General features: G+C 28.6%; 3 protein-coding genes across 3 annotated transcripts; 2 read left to right on the top strand and 1 right to left on the bottom strand.

The window, feature by feature from the left end:
• Window positions 1-2,224: 2,224 nt before the first annotated feature.
• Window positions 2,225-7,137, bottom strand: LOC145192967 (cytochrome b5-like). The gene is made up of 6 exons (XM_090073375.1): window positions 6,934-7,137; window positions 6,572-6,608; window positions 6,024-6,115; window positions 5,813-5,851; window positions 5,047-5,075; window positions 2,225-2,554 (listed from the first exon to the last, which is right to left on the bottom strand). The coding sequence occupies exons 1-6, from the start codon at window positions 7,042-7,044 to the stop codon at window positions 2,473-2,475; spliced, it is 390 nt and encodes a 129-aa protein (XP_089929501.1). The 5' UTR covers window positions 7,045-7,137; the 3' UTR covers window positions 2,225-2,472.
• Window positions 7,138-7,335: 198 nt separating this feature from the next.
• LOC149878449 (ubiquitin carboxyl-terminal hydrolase 10-B-like) lies at window positions 7,336-16,300 on the top strand. Its single transcript, XM_090072748.1, has 12 exons — window positions 7,336-7,536; window positions 7,970-8,050; window positions 8,157-8,205; window positions 8,454-8,828; window positions 9,701-9,902; window positions 13,855-13,999; window positions 14,222-14,410; window positions 14,617-14,742; window positions 15,040-15,132; window positions 15,246-15,390; window positions 15,489-15,548; window positions 15,945-16,300. Exons 1-12 carry the CDS (start codon window positions 7,489-7,491, stop codon window positions 16,127-16,129), a joined length of 1,698 nt encoding a protein of 565 aa, XP_089928874.1. The 5' UTR covers window positions 7,336-7,488; the 3' UTR covers window positions 16,130-16,300.
• Window positions 16,301-16,620: 320 nt separating this feature from the next.
• On the top strand, window positions 16,621-19,013 carry LOC149878450 (eukaryotic translation initiation factor 6-like). Its single transcript, XM_090072749.1, has 8 exons — window positions 16,621-16,793; window positions 16,955-17,040; window positions 17,211-17,254; window positions 17,488-17,619; window positions 17,740-17,850; window positions 17,997-18,062; window positions 18,200-18,381; window positions 18,754-19,013. The coding sequence occupies exons 1-8, from the start codon at window positions 16,687-16,689 to the stop codon at window positions 18,761-18,763; spliced, it is 738 nt and encodes a 245-aa protein (XP_089928875.1). The 5' UTR covers window positions 16,621-16,686; the 3' UTR covers window positions 18,764-19,013.
• The last annotated feature ends 5,497 nt before the right edge of the window (window positions 19,014-24,510 follow it).

Below are 24,510 nucleotides of genomic sequence, written 5' to 3' on the forward strand. Positions count from 1 at the left end.
TTTAAAATCATTGAAAGACCCACCCATTTTCTTTATCTTCCCGTGAAACTGTGTGAGATTTCGACGATGGTCACTCGCATTATCGACCAAAATGGAAATTTGGTTGATTTTCGTGGTGAGGACATTACGATCAGATATCACATTCGAGAAATGAAATAAATATTTTTCGACGTTTAAAAAATGAGCAAATATATCAATGTAAAAGTAAATGTTTCACAAGGGCAGACTGACAAAATAAAAAAATCGATAATGGATGGTCAGCCTGTAAGCATCAGGCTTTCAAAAGACGATTTAAATGGAAGAGACGTATTGTTCGTGACTGAAAAGCAATATGAAAAAATTGTGAACGCTCTCCGTCGAGTAGTTGGAGTGACCATTAAAATGAGCAAAACTCAGGTCGAATACAACTCAAAAGTGAAAGGAGGATTTATTGGAGTTCTTTTGCCATTATTGGGAATGCTTGCAGTGCGAGCGGCTCTAGTGGTTGCAACAGCTTTGTTGGGAGGACTTGCTTCAACTGCAGGGTCGGCGATGGTGGATAAAATCGCAGAAAGAGGCATTGTGTATGACAAAAAAAAATGGCAATGGAATGAAGATGAAAACTCTGAGCGGAGACGGATTGTTTATAACACCGTGGGTAAAAGGGAGTTCAATAAGAGATGGAGCTTATGTAAAGAGCGGAAGAGGGTATGAAGCTATGGGTCTGGTTTGCAGTTAGATCCAAACTCACCCTTTTTTAGCATCCCCTTTTTAAATTTAATTTTATAAAATGAAAGTCTTATTGTGGTCATTTGTGTCTTTACGTCTTGAAAAAATTGGATGAAGGAAACGACTTTCAAGACATTGTTAATACCTTGTGGTAATTCTAAAAACGCGTATATAAAAATGATTGACAAATTTGACAGGACAGACTGAACAAGCACCATCACGTCAGACATTACAAACTGAAAAGTTTTTCAAAAATAAAGTTTTTTAAAAGTAATGCACGGTTCAAACGGAGAAAAATTCATTGTTACATTATGATCAAAATATATATGAGCCAGAACCCATGCCCACAAAAAAGTGGCACGCAAAAAAAATTTGCAAAAAATGAAAATGTTCCAGAATCGGCAATCCATAGTAGTAACCTGTTTTGAGACAAGTTAATTATTTGACATTTTTTACTAAAAATTGATGACAAATATTAAAAAAGGAATTAATTTTGATTGCATCAAGTTTATTAAAAGAATTTTATATCTTGTATCGAGCACAGTATCGCTGGTAACTATGGATCTAGGCCATGGCTACTAACCATGGACCTAGACCATGGCTTTATTTATGTACACCATGAATTTAAGCAACTTTGTCTAAAAAGAGTTTTTAAAAAATCCTAGTTCAATGGTTATTTGTTTTTGAGGTGGAGGTTTTATAATATTCAATTGAGAGAGAAATCGTTTAATTCAAATATCAATGAATCTCCATCAAATAAAGATACATTTTAACGACTTCTGCCTGCAATCAGTGCACTTTTTAACACATTTATAAAATGATCATTTGGAGTGCCTGATTAAATGGTCATTTGAGATGCTCAGAACAAAAAATTCTAGATTTTAGCTAAATTTTAAGGTCTCTGCTTTTTTTCTGGAAAAATTTTTGAATATGAAATTATAAAAACGGGGATCTAAAAAATAGAGCAACATTTTTATTTTTTTTGAACTCAAACTAATTTTATTCTAATGGGTCAATTATCTTAGGGAATTGAAATTAAAAGTTTTTAATTGTGACACACCCTAATATATATTTACTCCTTTTTTCTATTTTAAAAATTTAAAATTATAGCGCCAAGTGCGGATTTTATGGTCGCATGTTGTATTTTTTTTCTCCTTAATCAATCTACTTCTTTATTTCTATTTAAAATTATTTTATATTTTTCTGATAAGGCTTTTCGTTGTCGCACACATATCACAACTGCCTCGACAATTCGTTTTGTACTTTTTATTCTTATTTGCATTATTTGCAGTAATTCAAATTTAACATGCTTAGTAGTAGAATATTGTTACACATTCAACGCCTTTCATAGTTGTTATTTTTTTACTGATCTCGGGAGACTGTGGTCACCTTCCTATGTTTATTTCCGGCTGTTACAAACTTACAAGTGAATTCAAATTTATGTGAAAAACATGCGTATTCTTTTACGAGAAAAATTAATTCGAATGTTTAAAGTTTTAAGTGAGTAAAAAAAAAAGAGGAAAGAATATCTTTTAATTTATTAAAAATCAAATTTACAAAGAAAATAAATTATCCACGCATACTTCCGAAAATCACATTAAAAAATTGAGAAAAGAACACATTACGTAATGCAAAATGATCTCAACTTTGCTATTATTATGATCATCATGTAGATGAATCAAAATTCATCTTTTGACATCTTTTCACATACAACTTCTGTATTACACGAATGCAATTGCGTAAAAAAGCCTTTCTAAGATAATTTTATTTTTTCATAAATACCATGTAGTAGCCAAAAGCCACCCCAAGCACAGTTAAAGATAGAATTGCCAACCAAACAGAAATGCTTAAAAAAACAATTAAAAAAATAAATAAATAAAAAGAAATAACATTTCTGTGAAACAAAAAATTAAAATTTATAAAAATATCTATTATAAGTAAAATGACATACATTTAACTCATGTAAGCAAACAACTAAAACAAAAAATTAAATTGCTAAGTTTGATTCCAAGACTTTGTAAAAAACTTAATACAGATTTTTTAAATCTCGGCGTTTGGATTTATTGTCAGAGCGGAGAGTTAGGAATAAAACGATACGAAATTTCGAAACCAAATTTTGTTACGGAAATATTCTCAAAGTTCTTAAATTGCGTAAACATTTTGGAACATTTTTCCCTTTTTTTCCCAAAAAATTCCGGTTTTTCCAGAAACAAAATGAATACGCAGGACAACTTTTTTTCATTTGCTGTTTACTAAAGATAGCGGATAATTTTTATTTTAGTTTTTTCTTTTTTAAAATTAAATCACCTCTGTACAAACTGAATTTTTTTTTTAAATGAACACTTTTATTCCTACTTGAACTTTATCTAAAAATTTTAAAACCAAGAAAACAAATATTAGGTGACTTAATGTAACAAAATCCATGATGTGAAAAATGGCATTAGTGAGAAGGTCAAAATAAAACTTAAAAAGGACAGCACAATGCAAAGTAAAGAGTTAACAAACGGGGGAAATCCCCAAATAATCGCTTGGCATGGAGAAGTTCCTATCAAAATAATTATGAAGCGTACGAAGAGATCAAAAACTTGTGTTTTTAAAATTCATGAACAAGCTATAAATCTTCCTTTTGGAGTAATTCCTTCAAATAAAAAACAAATTGGTAGGCCTAGATTAATTAAAGGGGACTGATGCATTGATTAAAAGAGAGGTGTTCAAGAACCCCTGATTACCTGCCACATATTTGAAAAAAATGCACCTATTTTTTTTATTGAAAAAGTGTCTATTAGAACAGTTCAAATTAGGCTTCAAAAAGACCTAGGCTTACGATGCTCAAAAACCATTGCTTACAGCCTCAATGGTTAAGAAAAGAATTGTATTTGTTCACAAGGGTAAGCATTAATCACAAGAAAAATGGTCTACCGCCATGTGTCGGACAAAAGCGATTTTTCACTGATTTATCACTGGTTCTAACCATATTACGAGTATGCTGCACTTCAATTCCATAAAAGAACATGTCTCTGCAATACTTTCAAAAATTCTCTAAAGCATGCCGGAACCTTTTGAAATGGTACTTAAGAACAAAGGTCAAATGACTAAACATTAGGTAAATCTTAAAAAATTACATTTGTAGTTTTCTTGCTCCTGTAATTTGAAGAAAAAAAAAGTGAAAACTAATCAGATGTCAGCAAAACTTCTGCGCTAGCTGTAGAATGCAAAGAAAATCTTAAGGACACCATCTAAAAGCATCAGAAGAATTGGGTGAAAAAGAATGTAAGTTTGAATAAGTCATTTGTTTTATAATCATATAGAGTAAAAATAACCTCAACTTTAATAAAGTTATCTGTTCAAAAATTTGTCATAAATACTGAAAATGATGTTTTGATTTCACAGATCAGAAAGTTTAACATGTGATTCCCAAAATATGGAACTGAAAATATATTACAAAAGTATAGTTATGGAAAGTGATTGAACTTACACAGCAGCAGTCATTAATCAACACCCACTTACTGATGATCAGCAACCCAAGGCATATTTGCTGAGAGAAAAATCAAGCCAATTATGAAAACAATCCAATAGAGGAGTTGATAAGTATGAGCACAAGTCAACCAAGTTAAAATGTCCAATTGAATTACCCAATGACAAGATCAAGATAATAGTACATTTTCTTTCATTATTAAAAGGGGGAAAAAAAAGTACAGATGTTTTTTTGTGGCTAATAAGTTGGTGGTAAAAGAATTTAAATTTCTATTAGAATTGTATGAACATGAAAAAACAAATATGGTAAATGTTCCAATGTTCCAAAAGTCTCGGTGATGGAACAAGGAAAGTTCTGGACATGAAAAGTTTATTTTGTACCTATGTTTTAACTGGAAGTATTATAAATGACCTCTAGCAGTTGGAATCTAGAAACACATCTGATAGTTTTCAATAGAAATGGAAAATTTTTACAAAACAATCAGTTTGGATCTGAAAATGTTCTCTGCAACAAAACTGTGTGAGAATCAAAATCAAAGAGTAGAAAAATATCTCATCACAGCAAATAGAAAATTCTATCATTTTGTATTTAGTTTCATAATTTACAGCTTTATTTCTAAGAATGAAAGTGTTTGAAAAGATTTTTTTGAATTTAAAATCATCAAAGAAAATACAAATAATTTTAAAGATATTGTTTAAAAATATTTGATATTTTAAAAAAATATCATTGAAAATTTCAACAATTTTATTTTGTTAGTTCCAAACATATTAATATTATATTCTATAGTTATGTTTCAGATTTTTTTAAAATTAATCAATTAAAAAACGTTTTAAAGCTTTATAAAAGTAACATGGTAATATTACCTGGACTCCTGTGAACCATTTGTTTTTTTCTAAAATGAATATTTTAATATTTAGCAGTTTATGTGTTTGAAAATACTAAGATCAAAAAACATTTTGAAAATTTCCCCATTATAATATATGTGTTAAAATAGATTAAACAAAACAATTAGTTCTATTACAAGCATTAATCTAATGTAATTTAGACAATAGGAGAAATTACATTCTTTTTTAATGCTCAATTTAAAGATGCAGGATTGGAACTTTAATTCAAACATGAGAAATGAGGAGAATTGTGAAGCTTAGAATGAAAAAAAAAAGTAGTATTTATTTAAGATGGTTTTAAGGAAAAATAGACAACTTCTCAATGTCATATTTGGGTTTTGAAGGTTCTTCATGTTTCACTTTAACTTAACACAAAAATAGTTTAAACTAGTAGACTGCTTCGCTAGTTCAAAAAACAAGAGTTTTTGCCAAAATAACAAATTGTAATATTAAATTGTTGCCATTAAAACCGTAACAATTGGAGAGTTTAAGAAAGTTTACAAAATCATTTGGCATTCTTAAAGTTAAACAGGTAAAAGAAAATTTGAGGAGATTTAAGAAAAAGTAGTAAAAATTCTTTTTTTCTGAAGAGTTTTTAAGGAGATTTAATGAGTTTTGAGGGGCATGGCAGATGTATACTATAGCATTAAGACAGGAATTAATATGCACATACAAATAATATGTATATAAAGTTAATCTCTTAAAGCACTAATGAAATGCAAATATGTAAAAAAAGTAAACTCACTTCTTTAGCTGATTGTTGTTTGTAATTTGATCTATCCTTCTAAAGAAAAAAACAATACTTAATTTCAGGAACCAATATAACATTTGCCATAAAATTGATTTTTTTTTAAATCAAAATTCAAACTAGTATTAGTAAACTTAATTCCTTCCCTCTAAAATGCTCCTGATAGAATCTCAAACTATCAATATCAATCAAACTGCTAAATATTTACCTCATGTAAATCACCAATATAGTAGCTTGCTAACAATTCCCTAGCATCACTTGAATGCCCTACATCTTCAAATTGAGCAGTAGCATCTTTTCCTAAAAAATATTTAGATTTTTTTCTTTTAACAACTTTGCATCCCTATAGCACAATTTTTTTCTCAAAAATTTTAATACAATGAATTATGGGGTCAACTTTTTGCAAAGATATTATTATGCTGATAAACTTTTCAACAGTTTTATAAATTTAAAGGGAATTTAGAGTTTTAGTTATTTGCCAAGCTTTGCTTTTATAACCTAACTTACAGATATCTTGTTAAAATTGCTTCCAAATTATTGATTAGTGTTTAAGATTGAGTACTTCAGCTTTAATTGAGTTATTTTTTATTTCATTAGTGCTTATGATTCTCCTTTAAAAGTATGACAACCCTGATGCTTTATACTTATAATATACTTACTAAAACCCTATTGAAAGCAGATAACTAATTTAAATGTTTAAAGTAAGTAGTAACACTTTATATTTAATCTTTCAAAAATGTAAAAAGTTTAACCTACCAGCCACTTCCAACAAAACTTCTTCACCTCCTGGATGCTGAAAATATACAGCATAAATTATGCATCAGAATGACATAAATAAAAATCTTTTTTCACTTTTCTGAAAGACTCATATAAGATTACAAAAAATCATTATATTAAAACCTGGTCCACTTCTTAATATTTATATAGCTGCTAATGCAATTAAGAGAGCATATCTACATTAAGTTATGTATCATTGTATTAGAAGCTATGTGATAAGTAGCATGAGATGAACCAGGCTGTTACATGATACATATCAGATGATAGTTTTATAAAATGCATTGGTTAGCTTCCATGATATATACAGATATCAGGCCTCTAAAATTTATAGCAGATCGTACCTCATCTATAAACTTTGAAATATCGTAAACTTTATCATGTATAGATACCCAACAAGATTTTCCATTATTATGAGATTTAACTTCTTCAAGAGTGAATAATTTTACACTCATGTTTATTAAATGACCCTCAGGCAGTTCAGCGTGACACGGCAGATAGCTTGTACAGTTCTGCCCCCTCCCGATGTGTGATTGTGTCCATAGACCACATAGTAGTAAATAAATTCGCTTCAGGGGGATTTGTGTTCGCTAAATTTGGCTGTTAATAAAATCAATTATCTTTTAAATCATATTTTTAACCCAAAAACTTTCTTTTTTAAAAAAAAACATAAAAACAAGATTATTTCAGTAATTTACAATTATATATAAAATTTTTATTGTAAATCGATCCCCCTTAATAACTTCATACCCACATTGCAGACCATAATGGCAGTTCTACGAAATAACAAACATGCAACATGCGATGTCAATTTTTGACAGATTCAGCATAAAAGTACTTTATCTTAAATAAAAATGATGCGATCATTTACATGTCTAATAGATTGGAAGTAAAATAATATGAACCCAAATGAGGGAGGACTTCTTGAACGAAATGATATAAATAAGGTGAAATGACTTTAATTAATTCTAAGAACTACTCCTTATATTAGTTATGAAAGATAGCACTGAAATAAAAATCTTTGTATACTATTACAAGTGTTGTTTAACAAAATAGCTGATTTAGAAAGAGTTTATCATGAAGTCAAGTCATCAAAATGATATCAATTTTTGATATTACATTCAGATTAGATGTTATGTGCTATAATTGTCAATAATCAATGTGATGAAGTTAGTAATTGTTAATAAAGCATGATATTAGTAAAAAAAAATGTCATGGGAAAGGCTAACAATTTTGAGTATTAACAACTTTTTAAAACACGCATGGAAAGTATGGTTTTGAGGATTTTAGTATTGATAAATATAATTACATGATGAAATTTTAACTACTACTTCAGTTTTAAACTTATATATTTGTGTGTGTGTTTTTTTTGTTATGTAGCTTTTGCTTTTTGGTGATTTTGAAGTAGATGAGTATAATATATATTTCCAGCATGCTGAACCAGAGAAAATTGGTGTAGAGGTATACTTTAAAACTTTAACTGCATTATACTTTAACTGCAGAAAATAAAAAAGTTTTAATGCATTTTTATTTATGTTAAGGTTCAAGTTATTTTTTATTTTTTTAGTTTTTATGTGGTGATTTACATAATACAACTCAGGCATGGGTGAATGAAGGTATAATGTAACAAAAAACATAATTATTTTTTAATTTATTTACTTATTTTATTTTATTTTTTTTAACAAAAAGTGCTCCTTTGTTTTCTAGAATTAATCTCAATAGATTTTAAAATAAAGATTTTGTAAAAAAAAAAAAAAAAAAAACCTAAGTTGTTCTTAAATCATAAAAATACCTTGTATACTTTATAAACAACAAAAAAATTTTTTTTTTTTTTATAAAAAGTAACATTGCTGTTTTCTTTCAGTTGAATGTATTGGAGATCCAGAATCAGTAAACAATGTTTCTTTTGAATTTAACACATCAAATGATTTGAATTCAATTGACCATAATGCTATTTCAGAAAAATATGAATCTCAAGCAGAACTTCAAACCTTTTCAGAAAATTTACTTAATAAAAATGAGCCTTATATAGAAAAAAATGGCTCTGAAAAAAAAGAACCTTTCAGGCCATCAACATGGGCTTCTTTGTTTAACTCTACTGTCACTGACAGCAACTCGAGTTCAATTAACAATGACAAGGTCATTTCTGTACAAATTGATGACACTCATAATACAGAGTTAAAAGATTTTATTACTGTTGTTGGAATGGAGAATGATGAAAGAGCTGTCAAGCTAGCAGGTATCTTACTCTGATTTTATTTTTTGAATTGTGAAGTTTTAAGGACCTTCAAAATAGATAGTTTATTATTTTATGTTGAAATTTAAAAGCTTTTGATGTTGCTCTTTATGTTTAATAATGCTTATCAAATAAATAATGTTATACCTTTTAAACTTTTTTCAGTAAGAAACTTAAGAACTAGTGTCAACTCATATTTTAAGGTTTCTTTAGCTATAACAGAACATTTTATTTCCTTAAAAAGTATTTAACAAAAATTCCTGATTCTTGATTTGACTGAATGCTTTCATTTTAAAACTAGTAAACAATTTTATAGATCCTTTATATCAGATCTGGGAAAAGCTACTGAGATATTATTTAGGTATCTTTGGTATTAATACAGTACCTTGTAATTATTTCATCAATCTCCATTAAAACAGTTTGAGTCAAAGAGTTTTTCAAAACTAGTTTTAAGAAATATGCAATATATTAAGAATCTATAACCAGAGGTCTGTCAACGATGCATAAAATAAGCAATAATAGTTTTACTTTTTTTATGCATTATTGACAAGGCTGAACAATGTCTTTGATTAAAATGCATATTTCACTTCTTTATTTCTGAAATGATGTTGAAAATTTTATAACAAAACTGGACTTAATAAACACTATGTGGGTCAAAAGAAAAATTTGATGTATAAAGTCTGTCTAATCTTAATTGTGTTGAATACTACAAATTTATGTCTTATTTCTTACTATATTTTTTAAATTTTGGTTTTAAAGTTTAAAATGTATAGTTTTGTTATTGACTGGCAAGATACTTAACATTTGTAATGGCAAAGCAAGTTGCTTTTAAATTGTTAGTAAAAAGTTAGAAATAACTTGTCTAATGCTTTTAGATTACATATGCAATTTGAAGATAGATTTTACACGTCATCATCTCCAACTTCGTGGTTTAATCAATCGAGGTAATTGGTGTTACATCAATACCACATTACAAGCCCTTCTTGCAATTTCACCAATATCTCGTTTTTACAAGTCCCTCAAAGGATTTCTGAATACAAATCTAAATCATACATCAACTCCTTTAACCGATAGCATGTAAGAATTTCTTTTAGAAAGTTTGAGTTTAGTCTTAATTTAAAAAGCATTTAAAGGCACATTAATGGTTTTTATGTTAAGACTAAACAGATATTAATTTCTTTGAAAAAGAATAAAGTAATTAAATTTGATGTATATTAGGTATAGTTACATTTCCTTTTATACATCTTTTTGGGAAGAAAAAAAAATTTTGTCATGTGTTTAGTATGGTTGTGATAATTTGTAAAATTTCCTCAAAACTAACAGAATTACAAAGTTAAAATACAAACAATTTTTATGTTCTTTTATAGATTTTACGATAGTTGTTAATGTCATTTTAAATGAATTTGAAATATTTCATCTAATCAAAAGTTCAATGCTTATGTTATTTTGTGCATGGTCTGTAAAAATCAGGTTTGATGTTTATGGCAATTCCCAAGAAAACCCTTTGGAGTACACTTACGGTAGAGCAACTGCAAAATTTTTAAAAATTTTTATTTTGTCTGAGAGAGTTGTACAAATTTTAATATTTTTATGAAAAACACCAATAAAATATGAGTTTATTCACATTTTAGTGTTCATTTAACACCAATATGCATAGTTCACGGTTAGCACAGATCATGATAATGCCAACCTAGCTGACCCAAGAACGCCACTTATATGGGGTGATAGCGTACACATAAGGTACCCTGTGATGCAAATTTTGAAATCATTTTATTTTGTCCATGGAAATTAACTTCATTTGAATGTTCAAATTGAGTGAGGTTTTGACTTTATAGTGCACCAACAAAAACACCTGTAGAATGAGAACCACTCTATGTAATTTGATAAAATTTGGTGCAAATGTTGCCTACAATCACATCAAACTTTGGATAAAATTTCAGTCGAATTGGTTCTTATGTTACATATTTATGGCAGCTTTGGTTTAAATTTTGTTAATTTTTTGCTACTTATACCTCAAAACCTTACTGTGATATTTGGTCACTATTTTCAAAATAATGGAAATTATGTTTTTCATTTTATTGACCAAAATATTGGTTTGCTATTTAAAGCGTGGTTTGACTTATGGATTGCTTGAAAATCTCTGCATTTCATAAGGTATAAACTACTGCCAAAATGCATAAAAAGGCTAAAAAATGGTTGAAAAGCTTTTCTAAGGATTCCTACATAGAAAATAAAAATATTTTTTTCTGTTAAAACAGAAAAACTGTGAAAAAAACAAATTATTTGTTATATCGGCTTAAAAAATTTAGATAACTAAGATAACTGACCTCTAAAATGTTTGGAGGGCCATTCTGAGGAAGATCAATCTTTATAGATTTGGGTTGTTTTGAAAAAAAAAATTGTAAAACTTTTATAAGAATAGTTGCAGAGGCACAAAAAGAGTAAATCTCTATCAAAAGTTTTCTAAAAGTGTCAAAATTTTTGAAAAGAGAAATTTTATGAAGGGCAGAATAGTTATTTGAAGAGAAGTAAAAATGTAAAAATCAATTGTAGGACTGTCTAACCAAATAAGATCTCTTCTAAATCTTAAAAGTTGTAATTGTTAACAAACGTTAAGTGGATTATTATCCAATATGACTTTAAATTAGATTTTGTAAAAGGCAGAGTTTGATTTAGTAAAGTTAGATCAAGCAAAGAGTCATGATGAAAATCTAATTGGTCGTTCAAAGCTGCAAAAAAACATCCTCTTGAAGAGCAAACCACCATTGAGAAAGAGCCAGGTGTGCACTGCAGCACATGCCTCAGCCCTTTAGGAAAAGGTTTGCCACACCAGTGCTCTCAAATAAAGAACAGGGGAAAACCTTTAATCTTAAGCAGCAAATGGTGCCAAAGCAGCCGAACAAATTGCATCTCGAGTTATTTCCAATAAAGAGTTATCCCTGTAAGGAACTATTTGACTTGCTAAAGAATCTGGCGGGCCTCCACTTACAATAAACCCCAGTAAATATTTATACTTAAATAATCTTTACATGCATATGTTAAAAGAAAGTCTATTAAGAAGACTAGATAGATCTCAGGAAATATATTTTTGACAAGTTTCTAATCTCTTTAATAGTGAATAATTTAAAAGCTTTACCAAACTTTAAAAACAAAGTTTATTAAAACCTAAAATATGCATGTTTTGGTTTCAGTTCAAAGTAGTGCCTGTCACCATCAAGCACTCTGAAATTGATCATTCTAGCTCTTGTAAACGTACAATTAAATATGGGCCTGTCAAACAATTGGATTAAAAGAACTGGTCAAAACTACAAACCAAACATCAAGCAGCAAGATGGTAGAGCCAAAATTTTACAAGAATTTCCTAAGAGCAGGTCAACACTTAAGTAATTTCTTCACCTGCAGTGACTTAAAAATCACTGACAGAAAAGGAGATTTTTGTACAGTTTGGGTTGTTACTCACTGCAATGATTTATCAAGTCTTGTGAATCATGTTATTCAATCTCGCAAAGTTTCTGGTGGCTTTTTTGTTAAGCTTGGAATTGATGTTGGCAAAGGTTTTCTCAAGTTTTGTCTAAGCATTGTCAATACTTGTTCAGGGATGAAACCAGTTCACCGCCACAAAAACAACCTCTCATTCAAAGAACTGGTAAAGACACTGGAGTCAAGAGACAAACTCTTGTTGCAGTATCAAAAGAATTGTCTGAAATTCACTCCAATATTGAATAAATCTGATCCCTAATTAATCTAAATGGACTTAAACTAATTTTGGCTTGTGTATGAAAGTTGCAAATATAATTTGTGGTCTTCAAACCCATTCAAGTATGCACTCTTGCACATGGTGTGATGTCAAATCCAAGTGTCTTGCCGAATCTAGAAACTTACGAACACTGGGCTCAACCAAATCTAGCCTCAAGTATTTTCAGGAATCTGGCGGGAATGTTGCTAATGCAAAGCTGTTCAGCTATGGCATTTGCACCAAATTTTATCAAATTACATAGTGGTTCTCATTCTACAAGTGTTTTTGTTGTTGCACTATAAAGTCAAAATTTCACTCAATTTGAACATTCAAATAAAGTTATTTTCTGCGGAAAAAATAAAATGATTTCAAAATTTGCATCACAGGGTACCTTGACGTGTATGCTATCACTCTATATAAGTGGCGTTCTTGGGTCAGCTAGGTTGGCATTATCATGATCCATGCTAACCGTGAGTTGAATGAAGCAAAAACCATTTAAAGTTACCATCCTCTTAAAGTTTAATAATTCTTTTAACTATTAAAAGTTTGTCTTAAATCAAAAAATGCATTATTATGTTATAAAATTTAAAACTTTAACCCCTCCTTTGCCCTCTTCCTCCTTCTCCTCCTCCTCTTCCCCACCCCCCACCCCACCCCACCACCACCACCATCATTTTTATTGATTCTTTAATTTCTAAATGGGATTATTTAGTTCAAATATGTAAAGAAATGTATCATATACAATTAACTTTCATTTTGTAGTTCACATTTCAACATTCAAAAATGCCTAAAACAGGTAAAAATCATGAAGATTACTATAAAACTGTTTTTTGTTTGAAAAAATGTGAATGGAAACTTACAAAATTTAATTGCAACATGTGAAAAACGATTACAATAATGAAATGGTTCTAAAAGAAGCTTAACAACTATCAAAAGTTGCTCCAAAAATTTGACTAAGGTGAGCAAAAAGTTTCATCTGCATTGTTCAATTTAGACTCAATCCAGATAAAGCCACAAAATTCAAATTTTATAAACTGTGAATGTTTAATTTGGAAAAACAAAAGTTGAATGAGAAGTATTCATTAAAAGACAAACAGAAAGAATCAAGAGATACTTGCAATTAAAAAGAGTACATATAATAAATTTTTAAAAATTTTAAGTAATAATTGATTGTCCAAATATGAAGTTAATTAAACAATTAACCTGTAAGCTAAATATAAAATTAAAACTTTTTTCTTGAAAACAAATTAAGTTCTTTAAATTTGTTTTTTCAAGGCTTACCATTTGATTTAGGATTGCTTTCTTCAATGAATTTGAGTGTATTAATCCAAAGGTTTCATTGAAAAAGCAAAGTGAGGAATTGAGAATTGGTTCTTCATTTGAGCCACAATGTATTTACAATGTTTTAACTACATTGAAAACAACTTTATCTGAAAAGGTTTTTTTATTTACCTTTATTTATTTTTTTCTTTAGTTACTTGTAATTACAAAAACTCATGTTTATTTCTAAATAAAATAAATTTGTTAAAATAGGAAAAATATAAAAAAAGTTTAAATTCTAATTGAGTTTTCTACTACTACTCATGTTGTTGTTTGTGTTTTTTGTGTTTCTATTGCTAGTGTTGATATGGAATCCTAACCAAATGCTTATCTTATTCAGGGTCGTCAAGAAGATGCTGAAGAGTTTCTCTCATATTTATTGAATGGCATTCATGATGAATTGGCTGCATTAAATAAACTGCTGTTAAAAAAAATAGAAAATGGAAATGGTGTTTCAGAGATTGAAGAAAATGATGATAGTTCTTGGTCTCATGTTGGTCCCAAAAATAAAGAACAGACTATCAGAAAGGTTTCAAAAACATATTAACAAAATAACAAATATATTTATCTACTGAAGCAATTGAAATATTAAGAATGCCAACTGCCATTTGCTTTTCTAAATTAAAAAAAAAAGTATTGAGAATGGCTTTTTTTTTTAAAAAATCTTTTTTTCTTTAACTTTTACTTTTAGTAAACAGCAAGTTAAAGCTTAAAAGTTTGAAACCTTTTTTATAGATAATATCTGAAAATTCCATAATAAAGCAGATCTTTGGCGGTATGATTAGATCATCTGTTCAGCAAAGTGGAGTAAAAGAATCAACAACTTTGCAGCCTTTCTTTACTTTACAACTAGATATTCAAGTATTTTAAAATCTTTTTTTTTTTCAACAGAAATTTACACATTTTTTAAATAAATAATTGGAAGATAATTGTTTGATATCACCACTTGGAAGAAAAGCAGTATTTTAATGAAAATGCTTTTAGATACGCAGAATTGTGATATTTAAGTTTGCTTAAGTTTATTGTTGTCTGGTTAATTAAGTTAAGCTTAGTAAATTGATATGTTGTTTTTAAAGAATTAAAAAGATATCACCATTTATTTTGGAATTGTTATATACAATGTAGTTTTATTTTTTTCATTAATTATTAATGTTTAAGGGAGAGAATATTTGGTCATTGGGAAATGCACTTGAAGCATATTTTGTTAAAGAAAATCTTCAAGGTTTTACATGTTCAAAAACAAATGCTGAGGTTTTTTTTCTAATTTTTGAAGAATTGCTTTGGATTATGTTTTTGATTGCATATTTTGTTGTTATATAGTTTTGATTTGTTTAGTTATTTCAATAAACATTTCACAAATATAGGTGGAAGCTTCACGCAAGTTGTCAATTGAAGAGCTTCCTATAGTTCTTATCTTCCATCTGAAATATTTTGTTTATGATCGAACTGGAGGAAGTCAAAAAATATATAAACCTATTGATATACCTGTTGATCTCAAAATACCTAAAGGTAAAAGTTGGACTGACTTCAGAATTTATAGGTAAAAAATTTTTTTGTTTAAAAATTTATTTTTCATTTATTTTTTTTTTTTATATATATATATATAGATGTTCTATCACCCTCATTGAAAGTTTCTTCAAGTGATCGACAATACAAGCTGAATGCAGGTAGTTTTTTATATGCAATATTTATTTTTTTTTTACAAATAGTTCAACAGCTTTAATATTTCAGATATTTGACACTCTTATGTTATTTAAAAGCTTTCTAAATACCTAAATATTTGATTAGGTATTTGGGTAAGTTTCCACTGTTTAGTTAAAGAGCAATAATATTTCATTCAAAGTACTTTGTACTGTTAGCTATGACAATTTTTATGTAACAAATTGATTCTGTAATAAAAGAAATTCTGTTTTTTGAAATTTTTTGAAATTCTGAAATTCATTCTTTAAGCCAATTTAAAGTTAAATTTATGCCAATTGTCAATTCAAATTTAATTTAATAAATACTATTACATGATATATAATAATAAGATTGCATCTTAATTTGTTTTTCTGTTATTTTAGTTATTTACCATCATGGAAAACATGCAGCAGGTGGTCATTACACTGCATCAGTACATCACGGCAATCCATTTGGTTGGGTAAACTTTGATGATAATTTAATTAAACCACTTAGTGTTAATCAAGTTTTGCGTAAACAGCAAGGCAGTGTTCCCTACTTGCTTTTTTATGAAAGGGTTCAAAGGTAGTATGATGACGATCAAAGCACTTTTAGCAAAAAATGAAGAAATTGTGTTTTGAAAGCATTTAAAACAAAGCTCCTTCTTGTTGCAGTTAAAATTTTAAATTACTAATTTACAATCAGTTAGAATACTGTTTTTGTAACAATTTTTTTTAAAAGTAGAAAATAGTATCCTCCAGACTTGCTTTATTTGATTTTTAATTATAATTATATTAATGATAGGAGATCAGAAAGATATTATTTGTAAGATTTCAAAGATAAAGCATTTTTTGCAATTTTCAAAACTTCCTTTTTTCATATAGAATTGTAATTTTACTAACTATAGATCAGAAAGATATGGTTATTTATAAAGTTTCATAGATTTTAAGTAATTGTTATTTTTTGCAATTTGCAGTCTTCTCATTTGTGCTCAATTATAACCATCTGGAAGTTTATTTTGCTTTTTAGACTAAGAATAAATTATGAGTTGTATTTTTTATTTGTATAAAATATGTGCTTATAAATATTGATTAGCATTTTTTATCTTTATATGCAATTAGTAAAATAAATAAGCAATTAAAAACTATGGCTGTTCGTGCTCGTTATGAAAATAGTAATGAAATAGGTGTGTATGCAAAACTTACAAATACATATTGTATGGTTGGTGTTGGTGCCTCTGAAAACTTTTATAGGTAAAGTTTTTTTGTTTTTTTTTTCTATATATTAATTATTGTAGTAGAGTTTTCTAAATTTTCTATAATTCTATTAATTATTGTAGTAGAGTTGAAACTATTTTACTCCTTTTAATATGATTAATCAGAAAAGGTATACTTTCCTAAATTTTGTTTGTTAGTGTTTTTGAAGGTGAATTATCAGATGTTATCCCAGTGTTTCATGCTTCTCTAGCAGATACTGCTATTGTTGGAAGCCTGAGTGTGGGTAAGTCATCTCCATGATTTTTGTGAAAAGAGTTGAAACATGGAAAGTGTCTTATGGTTTATCTCTTTATTCAATTTAATTTACTTGAATTACAGTTTTTTTAAATTTTATTTTATCATTTTTATGGATATAAAATTAGAAGGTAACAGAAATGAGTTTATTTCACTAAGGTAACAGACATGGATTGATTGTTCCTAACACCACAACAGATCAGGTAAATAATAAATTTACAGTTAATAAATTTTGTTGTATATGAGTGTTAATAGTTAATGACGCCATTTTTTATTATTGAATCGAGGGTGATAACTTTTGAGGTGTTTTCTGTAATCTTTTATGCCATTTTTTATTACTAAATCGACGGTGATAACTTTTGAGGTAATTTCTGTAATATTTTATGGGTTTCTGCTATTCAATTTATCTTTACATGGTGTACTAAACTGATTTTAGGAGCTTCAGCATATTCGTAATTCTCTTCCATGTGGTGTTAAGTTGCAGCGTGTTGAAGAAAGATTATCTGCGCTCGGCAATGTTGTTGCCTGTAACGATTATGTGGCTATAGTTCACCCAGATTTAGATAGAGTAAGAATTACAGAGTTAGATGTAGAATATCAAAAATATGTTATTAAGAGTTTTTATTATATAAAAAATATATATATGTTTTAGTCATAAGATATTTTTTTTTTTTTTTTTTTTTTTAAGGAAACAGAGGAGATTTTAGTTGATACATTAAATGTTGAAGTGTTCAGACAAACTGTTGCAGACAACTCACTTGTTGGATCTTACTGCAGCTTTAGTAATCAAGGGGGGCTGGTACTTTTTTTCTTTCTCGTCTAAATGATTTAGTATTTTTAATTATAAAAAAAGGTTTTAGAAAATTTTTAATGTGTGAACTATGCACTATACTCATTTATGTACGGCTCTTGGCTCAAATGATCTGTAAATTGTTTAATGTGTAGGTACATCCCAAAACATCGATTGAAAACCAAGAAGAACTATCTTCGCTTTTACAAATACCGCTAGTGGTAAATATATTTAAAAAACTATTTAGTCCCAACTTTTAGGTGAATGCGTTGCTTTTTAACTCTTTTTACTTCTTTTAACTTCTTTTAACTTCTTTCCATTTTGGTAGAATAATAATGAAATTTTCTTTATACTCCAGGCTGGTACAGTCAATCGTGGAAGTGAAGTTATAGGGGGTGGTATGGTTGTGAATGATTGGTGCGCTTTCTGTGGACTTGATACTACAAGTACTGAATTGTCTGTCATCGAGAGCATATTTAAGTTAGGAGACTCACAACAATCTGCTATAACCACCAGTATGAGAGCTGCCCTTATTGAAAGGTATTTTTTCTTTATAATTCTAAAACTATATATATGTATACTAAGGGTCTGCGTATCGTTTCATTTCCATATCATTATCATTCCGATATGATATCGGAAAAAAAAATAACTGGAATGGCGAGAGTTCCGGTATATACCGAAATTTAAACTAACTGCAATACCGGTTAAAGTTTTTATAACGATATTACGTCGTAATCATTCCGATGACACTTTTTCTTTCCTATATCATATCGGTATGATAACGATATGGAAATGAAACGATACGCAGGCCCTTAGAACACACACACACACATACTAATGCATACAAAACTACATTCGAGGTGTAAGAATACACCTCGAATGTACTTTTTTTCTCTTTTCTGTGTCCTTTAGTATGACGTAGTATGCTGTGAAGTTCTTCTGAAGATATTTTATTCGCTGATTATGCTGAAGTGAAAGAAAGTTCCAAAAAAAAAAAAAAAAAAACTGCTGGTTTTTCGTTTGTTTGTTTTAACGTAGATTTTTTTTTTGTTTTTTTTTAATTCGTTTAAAAGAAACATTTGAATTTTTTTTTTTTTTTTTTTTGCTTTTTAAAATTTAAAGCTGGTTTTGTAAAACAACAACTCGTAAAAAAGATCGATCGATTTTCTAAATGTTGTATCCGTTGTGTTTATTTTTTTCAAACTAGTAAAACTGAAGGTACGATGAAATAATAAAAATAAAAGCTTATATTAGAAATGTAAGGTTTTTGTACTAAACTGAAAGTAAGAAATTCTTTAATTACAATATTGTTGTTTAAAACATAAATAACGGTTGGAAAGTGATCCTCAAAGAAGAGGTCTATCGTAAAGTATTTAAGTCTGCATTCAAACAAAATAATTTAACGTTTGAATATCAAACAAAATAATTTAACGTTTGAACAGATTGCGTAAAACCAATCAGTCACTTATCGTTATAAGAGGATAGCATAAAAAGGGGAAAATGGTTTAGACCCAGAAATCTTTAAGATCTTTGATTATATTTCATCTTTTCCTAAAAAGGAAACATACATCTGCAACTGTTATTTATTCAGGGGCATTTCTGACGATAAAAAAAATATATACTTTTCATTGACAATAACCCAAGCCTAGAAAATTTTGTACTTGATACTTTAATGACAACTTCGACTACAGATTTTAATGACCACAAGTAAATGTGTGCTCGAGTTGTGAAGAGTTTTATACTAAAATTAAATCTTCGGCCTAAAACAATGTGACAATCATAGTAGCAGTTGCATAGTTAGTTCACAGTTACTAAGCGAAGACGTTTTATAATAAGTTTAAAAAAGTTTCTGAGAATTGTAAAATCAGAAGTGACGTAATAGTCACAACACTCTGCTATATGCAAAACTTCCCCCTTCCATTCATGCCAGTCCAGGAAATGTTCTACTTAAGCTATGGTTTTAGATATTCAAATGGGATCAAAACAAAGAACTGTATTTAATCGTACGCTGAAGGGGCTTTCAAAAGGGGTCCAAATGAAGTTTGTAGCTCTCTTTCTGATTTTTTCAAGACGATACCTAATGAAGTAAAAGAGCTTCACGTATTTAGTGACGCGTATGGTGGCCAAAATAGAACTCACATGGTGACTGAATAATTTTGACTATGAACATCAATAACAGTTTTCCATCATCCATTTCCAGTACGAGGGCACAGCTTTTTGCTCTGTGACCGAAACTTTTCAGTGATATAATGTGCAGTACAGACGTTCGTTAGAATCTATATACTTAGCCAGTATGAAAATCTTCTTAAAATAGCCAAAATGTCCTCACTAACCTAAGAATAAAAATTGGTATAAAATGAAGACACTAAACTTTCATAAATGGTGCCCTCGATATTTTTAAAAAAAAGTAACCGATAATGAAAGAAAGGGTGAAAAGTTCGGCATAAGCCAGCACAGGCACTTGATGTACAAAAATCAACTGAAAGGTTATGTGAAAATTTCTAACTTTTTATTGATGACCGTAAAAAAAAGAAAAAAAAGAAATGCTGTTCCCAGAAAACATAATCTATAAAGTTGCTGTCAACAACAACAAGACTCAGAGCATATCAAAAGTTAGATAATACATGCCACAAGAGTATAAAGTGTTCTATGACGAAATCTTGAACCAACCAATGTTGAAAGGAGAAATTTGTGATGATGATAGGTATTTTGATTAAAAAAACCAAATACTTATTTAATTTAATAAAAAATTTGATTATTTTTAAATTTATATCATTTAAACTAAGATAAGACTTTATAACAGTTTTGTATAAAGTAAAATCTTATTCGTTATAAAATTATGCATTAAAATTATTTTAAGATCCTATTTTTACATTGAACGAAGTAGAAAAAGAATAATATTCCAGTACTTTATAATTTTTGCACATTAAAAAAAAGAACTTCTCATTATCTCTTATTTTAGGAGTTTAATGATTAAGTACTAACCTGTATGTGTTGTATAGATAAAATTAATATTCAAATAAAAATTAACAAATTAAAAGGACTTTTTAATTTTCCGAAAGTTGAGTGTTAAGAAAGACCATCCTTTTTCCACTCAGCCGTTCAATTATTTCTTTAAAAATAAACTCAATATATTAGGATGGAGTAAGAAGAGAATGGCGCTTGGTCCATAGATAAGTAGAAACAAGTAACCTTTTGCAATGAAACTTTGAAGTTTTAAATAGAAAAAGCACAATTCTAGAATAAAGATTTAGAATTGAAAAGCATTTTAACTGTTTTGTAGTAGGAAGATAAAAAAAAAGAGGTCGATAAATTACGTACTCGTTGTTGATTCACTTTTATTTTAATTGGTTTAAGCTACAGTTTTAATCAAAACCAGGGACACTTAAGAACTGCATAGTTCCATAAGTAGACAGCATATTAATTGAATTTTGACAGTTCTAAAAAGGTAGCACTACTGCCCAGACAGGTCATAAAACATGTAAAAGTTTTTAAAGAAAATTTTTTGGCATTATTTCTTTTCTTACTTTTTCTTCTTCTTCTTTTTTTTTTTTTTTTTTTTTGAAAAATTTAAAAAGCTTTCACTTCTTAAGTTTTTCAAAAAAAAAAAAAAAAATTAAATTGATAGAAGAAAAAGGTGCTTGCTTTCCTAATTTCCCTATGCTGATTTTATTGTAATCCTCTTAAGATGGAAATCTTATGTTACAATCCTCTTATAATGGTAATCAAAAAGGCTCATTGATTGTGTAAAAAATCCGAAACCTTAATTTTCATTTAAAGTCCTAATTTCCAAAAAAAAAATTTTATACATGCAATATGAAAATACAGTATGATACAATTGAGTTTTCGAGCTGCTTAAACGATGCAATTCTCTTAACTGTCAAACATGATCCTATAAATAGTACTTTTAAGGATTTTCGCGTATTTAAGTTAATCCAACATGATTCTTTTAGCTTCAGATTTATTGTCCGAAAAAAATGCTTGTATATCTACTCTCTCAAATATACTTCTTTATTAAATAATTGGTCATGGGTGTAAATTATTTCTGTAAATGTCTCTCCCTTGTAAAACTTGTTTTTAATTTGATTGAATTAAATGAACAACTTTATTTTTATTTTGATAAATACAACAATCTCAGTTTAACTATAAACTTTTTAAACTGTGCATAGAAAAAAGTAAAGAAAGTTTTTAAGCTTTCGAATAATTGCTTCCCTACTGTTTATATATATATATATATATATATATATATATATATATATATATATATATATATATATATATATATATATATATATATATATATATATAACAACCAAAGTGGAAAAAATTAGTTAAAATGGGAATATTTTTTCACAAACAAAGGTATAAATGTTTATTGTTTCTAATCACCTATGGTTTTTTTTACATTTTTGCTACTAAATACTGAATACTTAATGCAATTAGTTTTCCCTCATAACTACTAAATAAGAAATTCAATCTGTTTTAAGTATTTTGATTAGTTCTAATACTTGGTCGCATAACCTTTAGCATCAATAACCGCTTGGAATCTGTGGGGTATGCTTTCAACCAGTTTTGTTAACAAGGTCACGTCCAGAGAATTCCATCCATTTTGAAGTGTTAAGAATTAATCATTTTCTTTACTAGACTTTCTATCTTTGAATTTAGCATCTAATATAGAACACAGATTCTCAATTGGATTAATTTCAGGTGATTGCGACGGACACTCAAAGCTAAGTTTTCCAGCATTTTGTATATACCTTATCCTTTTTCTTGCTGTATGTTTTGGGTCATTGTCTTGTTGAAAAATATAATTTCCATCTTGAAATAGATGTGTTATAATTGGTTTTATTTGGTGCACTAAAATACAATAGTACTTATGTTGGTCCATGATTCCTTCAACTAATTACAATTTTTCCACCGCATGAACAGCAAATACACCCCAAACCATGGTTTGCATGTGTGCTATAAGTTACATATTTTTTTTTACCACATCTAACTTCTTTGGAAATATTACAAGAAGACCAATCTGCATTGTGTAATTGAATTATTCTACCTTTATCAAAGTCTGAACATTTTTTTCCTAAATTGGTAAATATGAGTTTTAAATGATAAGCAAATGTTAGTTAAAATTAAATGCTAAAATACTATGAGTATGAATGTCTCATACCTAATTAATGGTTGAATTTTGATAGAAGCAGAAACAAAAGCATCTAATTCTATCATTTTTGCCATTTAAGTATATTTTCCTTGTGTATATAAAATTGTTAAAACATTTAATTTAAATAAAATAATGTAATATTTTTTTATAGATTAACAGATGAAAAGTTAAAGTTAAGTTACAAAAAAAGTATATAAAATGTAGCACTTTAAAACTAGGAAAAATGTCATGTGAAACATTGACAATTGAAACGTTGTTTTAAAGAAATCCTCCTGTGCTCTTCGTGAATTTGAGGCCGTCACTTTCTTTTTTTGTTATTTTTTAAATTTTAATTACGGAAATAATGTAAATATATTAAGTTTTAAATATTTAAAAGCAAAAATAAAAAAATTAGAAGCTCCAATCAATTTTAATTTATTTTCTAAAAAAAATTTTAACTTTTTTGATAAAAATAATTTTGAGCTTTTTTTTGTAGTTGAATTTCAACAGTTTAATTTAAAATTTCTCTACTTTAATCAAGTGTAATAATAATTGAGAAATGAAGTTTAAAAATAACTGACACAACATTGAGTTTTATGACTTTTTTTTTAAAAAAAATTATGCTGTTGCATTTTTTTTTGTTCGATGACACTGTAGGTATAGAATTATATTTATTAACTAACAAGGTATAAATAACTTGACTTAGAAGATTCAAAGCAATATTCTCAAAGAACCAGGAGGCACAAAGGAGCGAGAGCTACAATTAGTAGAAAATATGGGCAGTAAACAACGTTGGTGGACTATTTTTTGAATTTTGTGTACCTTAGAATTACATATTTTGTTTGTTAACAAATCTGTTTTGGTGAAAGTGGGCCTCATCACCCGTAAAGAGGTCAGGTAAATGAAGCCAGATTCTTGCCTTTCCAATTCTTCGATCTGGAAAGCAAGTGCAAATTAATTCCAATAATCTGTTGAACTCAGTTCCTGCACTAGCTGTATTTTATACGAATAGATATGCAGCATTTCTTTAATCCTCTGGAGCGAAGTTCTGTTCAATATCACATCTACAACTCTTGGGGCCGCCTTCAAACTATAATTTAAGGCTCTTCTTCAATGCTTCGGCTTGCACGTCATATGTTGTCCTGTGGCCTCCCTGAATGTGGCCTCCCTGAATGTGGCCTCCCACCACTTTGTAAATCACTCGCAGACCCCTGAATTTGAAACCGCCGTAATAAACAAAGTATAGTTCGTTTGCGTAGTGGTTCTTTGACTGCAAAAATACAAGTGTAGACTATTTGAGTTAGTAAATAATTTAAACCAGTACAGCTACTTACGTTGAGTAAATATCAACAAAAGTTCCAAGTACTATTCTCTTAAACAAAAGGGGGAAGAGTAAACATGCTTATTACTCGCACTTAAATATAAGATGAGCGAAGCTAAATTAATTAATAGTTAATTATTAATTGAAACGTAAACAAATATGATAGCCTTTGCTATCTATCTTACGATTTTAAAATAAAAATGGCTCGTAC

The sequence above is a fragment of the Hydra viridissima genome, unplaced genomic scaffold, assembly GCF_058129835.1.
Source record: "Hydra viridissima isolate aposymbiotic clone 2 unplaced genomic scaffold, HvirCarnegie_v1 scaffold_15, whole genome shotgun sequence".
NCBI classification, from domain to species: domain Eukaryota; kingdom Metazoa; phylum Cnidaria; class Hydrozoa; order Anthoathecata; family Hydridae; genus Hydra; species Hydra viridissima.

What these genes read in the sequence shown, in the direction of transcription:
- LOC149878449 (XM_090072748.1), top strand. Translation starts at nt 7,489, where the DNA reads ATGAACCCAAATGAGGGAGGACTTCTTGAACGAAATGATATAAATAAG. An exon ending in CAGAGAAAATTGGTGTAGAG is followed by an intron (nt 8,051 to 8,156) that starts GTATACTTTAAA and finishes TTATTTTTTTAG; the next exon opens with TTTTTATGTGGTGATTTACA. An exon ending in TCAGGCATGGGTGAATGAAG is followed by an intron (nt 8,206 to 8,453) that starts GTATAATGTAAC and finishes GTTTTCTTTCAG; the next exon opens with TTGAATGTATTGGAGATCCA.
- LOC145192967 (XM_090073375.1), bottom strand. Translation starts at nt 7,044, where the DNA reads ATGAGTGTAAAATTATTCACTCTTGAAGAAGTTAAATCTCATAATAAT. An exon ending in AGTTTTGTTGGAAGTGGCTG is followed by an intron (nt 6,116 to 6,571) that starts GTAGGTTAAACT and finishes AATATTTTTTAG; the next exon opens with GAAAAGATGCTACTGCTCAA. An exon ending in AATGGTTCACAGGAGTCCAG is followed by an intron (nt 2,555 to 5,046) that starts GTAATATTACCA and finishes TGTTTTTTTAAG; the next exon opens with CATTTCTGTTTGGTTGGCAA.
- LOC149878450 (XM_090072749.1), top strand. Translation starts at nt 16,687, where the DNA reads ATGGCTGTTCGTGCTCGTTATGAAAATAGTAATGAAATAGGTGTGTAT. An exon ending in CTAACACCACAACAGATCAG is followed by an intron (nt 17,255 to 17,487) that starts GTAAATAATAAA and finishes AACTGATTTTAG; the next exon opens with GAGCTTCAGCATATTCGTAA. An exon ending in TTTTACAAATACCGCTAGTG is followed by an intron (nt 18,063 to 18,199) that starts GTAAATATATTT and finishes TTTATACTCCAG; the next exon opens with GCTGGTACAGTCAATCGTGG.